Below are 5756 nucleotides of genomic sequence, written 5' to 3'. Positions count from 1 at the left end.
AAATTAAGGGTAAAGTATAATTTTTATCCTTGAAGTTTGATGAAAGTTTTAAAAATACCTTTAAGTTTTATTTTGTTTTAATTTTGTCCCGAAAATTTTCGATTTGCATCATTTTAAATTATTTAAGACCCATTCAACAATAATTTTATAAGAACAATCCTCAACACAAGCAAATCAAGTATAATTTTTATGCATTATTGTTAGATTAGTCTTAAATTTTTTGAAAATTTAGCTATCAAAGGTATATTTGATGCAAATAGAAAATTTTTAAGACAAAATTGAAACAAAATAAAACTTAGGGATATTTTTAAAACTTTTACCAAACTTTAAAGACAAAAAATATATTTTACCCTAAAATTAATTACTATAATAATTAAATTTGTTTGCAGTATTATAATAAATTTTTTATGAGATACTAAACATATTTTCAATGTACGATATAAATTTTTTTTATTAGTTAATCCAAATAATAAATGAAATCTAAAAGCTTTATAATTATCCTAAAGCATAGTTTTTAGGTAAAATCAGGATATAAATCCATTCAGTGCTTAATTTTGAACATGAGATGTCTCTCTGCTTTGGTCTAGTGGTTATATACTTAACTGGTATGCATGAGATCCTAAGTTCGAATTTTATTGGTGTTATATACAACATCCACAAAGTCTAATCCAAATCGGTAAAATCAATTACATAGATTAAATAATAGCAATATACCTATTATTCATAGATTTTGTTTGACTATCTCTTATAGAGTATTTTAGACTTTTTGTCTATAATCAATAGTTCATATTTAATTTTTCATCTACTTTTGGATCTTTCTCCTAGACGTCCAAATGATCTAAAATAAATTTCTCTGTCTTATCTAATCTGGGCTAGTCGAGTGATTAGCCCACTTGTCCGGTTAAACAAGTGTCAGGTTTGAATCCCACCCTTAGCATGTAACAATTCATTAGTTAGCAACAAACTCTTATATGGAAATCAAATCTGCGACAAATTAGGGTTAGAAAATACCCTAGACGACCAAAAAAAATTCCACTATCTTTGGGCTGCTGGGAGCTACTTTACTGTTTTGAAACACCAGTGTTTTGGAATGACTTAGCATAGTCTACCTTGCTCAAGTAATCAATAGTTTGAAACTATAATCAAGCGATTCAAGGTAATCCTGATTTAAAATTTGAAGCGAAACATATTATGATTTTACTAAGCTTGTCACTATAAGCAACATGATACTTCTGCACTTGTATAACTACAGAGGTAATATCATTTGTTTATAGACATCATTCTTTATAAGCTGTTTGTTCTAATAATTACAAATTTAATTACATAATTGTCAAGGAAAATGAATACAGTACAATAAAATTTACATATGTGCATGTGTATGCAAGAAAGAGTCTACTCTTGTTTCTTTGAATAATCCCTTGGTCCAAATATTGTGGACCCAATTCTCACATTTGTACTACCCATTTCAATCTGAAAAGGCAATAAATGTATATATAACCACATAAATTCAATCTCCAAAAAACATAAAAATGAAAAAAAAACATGAATTAGTTGCATGATTGACCCATAAAAATAAATAAATTGCATGCAAACTGGAACTGTGGAACAATTGATACAAGTAATAATTCTTGGTAAATAAATATCAGTTGATCATGACCTCTAAAACTGGTTCAAAAACAATGAAGGGCACCTCTACTAACTTATCTATATGCAAGTATTTTCTTTTTATTGGGTAAATATTTTGAAAATGCTGCACAACCAATCATATTTAATCATAAGAAATATGCCTGTCTCACCATAACAATCTCTAACTCCTGTTATTACTCAACAAAAGAATTAAAGAACCCCATTTCTAATTAATTAATTATAGCTGTCAAATTCCTTCCCTTGAAATATAGAAAGCACTCATAATTGTGAGGAAATCAGATGCAATCATGCAATGAAAAGAAAAAGTAGTTTGTAGTTTGTTGCTGAATAAATTTAGAGCACTAATAACCAATATAATATGGAACTGGTTAAAGTGGTAAGTGCCTTATTCCATTAAATGGAGGCCTCACAGTTTGGGTCTTAGCCGCTTAGGAATGAAAAAAAAATCCTAAATTACTCTTTCAGTGTCTAAAGACGTAATGTCTCTGTCTATATCTCATATACTAAACACAATTTTGTGTTTTTGCATTCTATGCTTGTAAACAAGCATAGCTTTAGCGATGGAAAAAAACCTTGGGAGACATAGACAGAGTCAGGTCGAGACGAATAAAAGGACCCGAATGCTAATGATTTAAGCAGGACCAAGGAAAAAAGAAATAGATTATAGGCTATATCATACCGCTAACTCAAAATCGCCGGACATGCCCATTGACAGTTCACATTGCTCCTCAGGCATCTCAAGTGCCTTGCAAACTTCAGTTCTGCAATTGGATAGGGTCTGATTTTTCACAGAAGAGAAAGCCTTTTTAACAATAATATAAATTGGAAATTGGACAATGTATCACAAAAAAAATCAAGCTAATGAATACAAAAATTCAGGTCAAATTCCAATGAAACTATAGGAAGAGAAGAAATGAGAAATATAACACTGAAATGGAAACGATCCAGTAAATAAGAAATTAGATCATTTTAAGTTTTGGACATAGAATAGAAGTTGTCACCTTAAAGTTCTCTGGAGTTGAGGTGTAGTCAGGCCTCCCTATTGTCATCAAGCCGGAGAACACAAGGTTCGGACAACTCAATTTTACATGTTTAGCAAGATCAACACAATTGGAAGGATCAATACCAGATTTGGCTGCAAAATTATGAAATCACATATACAAGTAGATATTATGTTATTATGTAAGAAATAAGAGAAGAGAACCATAATTTGCTTATTTATGTAGATAAAGTAAGATATGATGCATTCTGAAAAACAAATAATAATGGAGCAGCTACAAATGTGAAAGTATAAGAAAAGAATACATATCAGTTAAAATGCAGTACAAATAACGCAGGGTTAAAGAAGGCTCTGAAATAGGAAGAAAACAAGTTGAGAAAATTCCAGAGATGCAATAACTAAGATTATGCACAAGAATTTTGAGAAACTCATTTAGTTTAAGCCAAACTGACATTCTTCTCCACTTGTATTTACTTCCACCAAGACTTTCAGCGGATTTCTTTTAAGGGTTGAAACCATACGGTCAAGATGATTTGCCACCTGCCAGTACCAAAGGTACAAGAAAAATTCACAATTGAAATTTGACTAGTCAGAAGGTATAGACCTCATCAATTGAACACACATGAAGTTTACAAGCATAAAATAAAATAAACAACAATGAATTCATACCTCCAAGAACTACACCATACATTGATTATACAAGTCTTTACCTTCTGATTGTCGACCACCTCGAGCATGGCCAGATTTGGAACTCCACCTGACATAAACCATGCAAGGCCTAGTCTAAGGATACTGAAGAAAGGAATAAACAAATTTTAATATGCTAAAGAGCAGTCAATCACAAGTACAGAAACAAAGTCCGAACTCAAACTCAGTCCATGAAATAGGTTCACAAAATCATTGAATTTATGCATATTCGCAAAACAAGCAGCAGTGATAATGCCATATTATATTAAAGACAAAGCTTTCTAGTGAGAATCTTTTAAAGAAACCCAGTAAAGGGCATTCTACATGAGACACATCATTAAATTAGAGAAGAATTTTGAGACCAAATTGCTATCATTTCTATTATAGTATACTCGACCCCACTAATCTGATCCAAGCAGATCAACCAATAGTACGTTCAAGTTCTCTAGTCGCTTCTATTCACAATACTCGACACTAGGATTGTTTACAAGGAGAATGAGTATTGAACTATTTGAACCAATCGAAATGTTGATCTAAAATGCTAACTTTCCCATAGTTAAATAGAATGAAGAAAAGAAAAGAAACATTGATTTGAAGAAACGAATCATACTCAAAAGCGGTTTGACTTTGTTGCTTTGCAAATTCCCAATGAAATGCCACTCAATGTCTTGCGGAAGCTGCATTAAAAGCCAAGGCACGTGTCATCGTCCCAACTAACAAAGGATTAGAATCACTTGGCACAAAGTATTTTACATGAATTGAGCGAGGCAAGATGTTAATGTCAACCTAAAACACGCAAAAATAACACAAGTACAAACTCAGTTTAATTTTTATTACACTATATTATCAACCGTATCTCTATGTCTACTATAAATAATGAGGTGCAAGAAAAACGTTTTTGCACACCCTATAATCGTAGATAACTAAATAGCTACTTACATAAAAATATCTTTATATCAAAATAATAATTAAAAAATTATTAAATAATTTAACGTATTTAATTAAATTTCTATTAATAAATTATTAGACCAATTCATGTAAGGTCACCTGTATTAAATTATATTTCTTCCACCTATATGAATAGATTAAACTCAAACAAGAATAGCAATGCCATTTGAAATTGATTTAACACAAATTAATTGCACTGATTTCATTTGAAAAGATTCTTGCCGCTAATCATTATTCAAACAAAAATAAATGATCAGAAAACAAAGGTGAAAATCTTAATATGGAAAAAAAATTCTGGAACCTGAGAAGCCTTTTCGATAATTTCTTGGACGTAGTTCTCGCCGAAGCAGCGGTGACCTGCGTCGTAAAGTTCACGAATCATAGAAACCGGCTTCGTCTTGGAGACCGCCACAACCCGGATTGATTCGGGTCGGGTTCCAGATCTCTGAGCCGCTTGCCGGACCCGCTGCATCACCCACGTGATTCCTTGGTTTTCACCACTGGCTTGCAGTGAAGCTACATCAATGGCCACTTGAAGCTGCTCATCTTGGATTCCAACACTTTCTGTTCGATCATGAGCTTCATCTACACGAGAATGCAGAATCACAAAGCAAAAGCTAAGCACTACTCCAACAGAAAATCCCAACAGCATCTTAATCTTCATCATCTGAGCTATAAAGATTCCCATGAAGAAGTACATGAGTTCCTCGAATTCAAAGGGGACGTTTCTTGACAAGCTAAGTGACATGGCGGAAAAAGCAACAGACGAAACCACGTTGTGTGCATCTGGTTTTGCGACCTCTGCGGCGGCTCTATCGGAGAAGAAGGAGAAGACGGTGGTGGAGACCATAACCAAGAATGTAGTCACAGNGCAAGAACGGAAGTGATGGAACTGAAGAGAGTGTAGAAAATGATCTTCCATGGTTTCCAGTTTCCGAAGAGATGGTTGAAGGAGGAGCTGGAGGAGCTGAAGATTAATCCAATTACGGCTGAAGCAACACTTACCAATCTCCACAACCTTTCTTGCTTGCTCAATTGCACCATATTTTTCTTGCCTTGCAACTTTGGAAATTTTGAGCTTATTTAGTCCAAATTACTTGTTCATGCTTGTTTGGAAGAAATTTCCAAGAAAGCTTCGTTTACCAATATTATATAATGGGAGCTACTCAAATGAAGATGTAAAAAACATCTTTTTATGAAGATGCTTTGTATAAAAGTGTGATTTATTAATTTGGCCACACTTCAAATAAAAACAACACTTTTATAACATATCAAAATCTAACCCTACAATCCATCATCTAAGGGTCAAAAAGAAAAATTATCACATGAAGACAATTATAATATCTTCATGGGAGTACCCACCATAATAATATATATACATAAAATAATAAGAATGATAGAAAAGAGAAGAAGGAAGAAGAAGGTAAAACCTTGTTAATGGTGGTGAGAGAGATAGAGAGTGAAAGGTGAGATA

General features: G+C 32.8%; 1 protein-coding gene across 1 annotated transcript; it reads right to left on the bottom strand.

The window, feature by feature from the left end:
• LOC107616527 (proline synthase co-transcribed bacterial homolog protein-like) lies at positions 1204-5369 on the bottom strand. The gene is made up of 7 exons (XM_016318481.2): positions 4584-5369; positions 3945-4011; positions 3358-3404; positions 3100-3187; positions 2649-2782; positions 2327-2425; positions 1204-1470 (listed from the first exon to the last, which is right to left on the bottom strand). Exons 1-7 carry the CDS (start codon positions 5202-5204, stop codon positions 1393-1395), a joined length of 1134 nt encoding a protein of 377 aa, XP_016173967.2. The 5' UTR covers positions 5205-5369; the 3' UTR covers positions 1204-1392.

The sequence above is a fragment of the Arachis ipaensis genome, chromosome B01 (genome assembly GCF_000816755.2).
Source record: "Arachis ipaensis cultivar K30076 chromosome B01, Araip1.1, whole genome shotgun sequence".
Classification (NCBI taxonomy): domain Eukaryota; kingdom Viridiplantae; phylum Streptophyta; class Magnoliopsida; order Fabales; family Fabaceae; genus Arachis; species Arachis ipaensis.
This window is presented reverse-complemented; position numbering and strand designations above follow the sequence as displayed.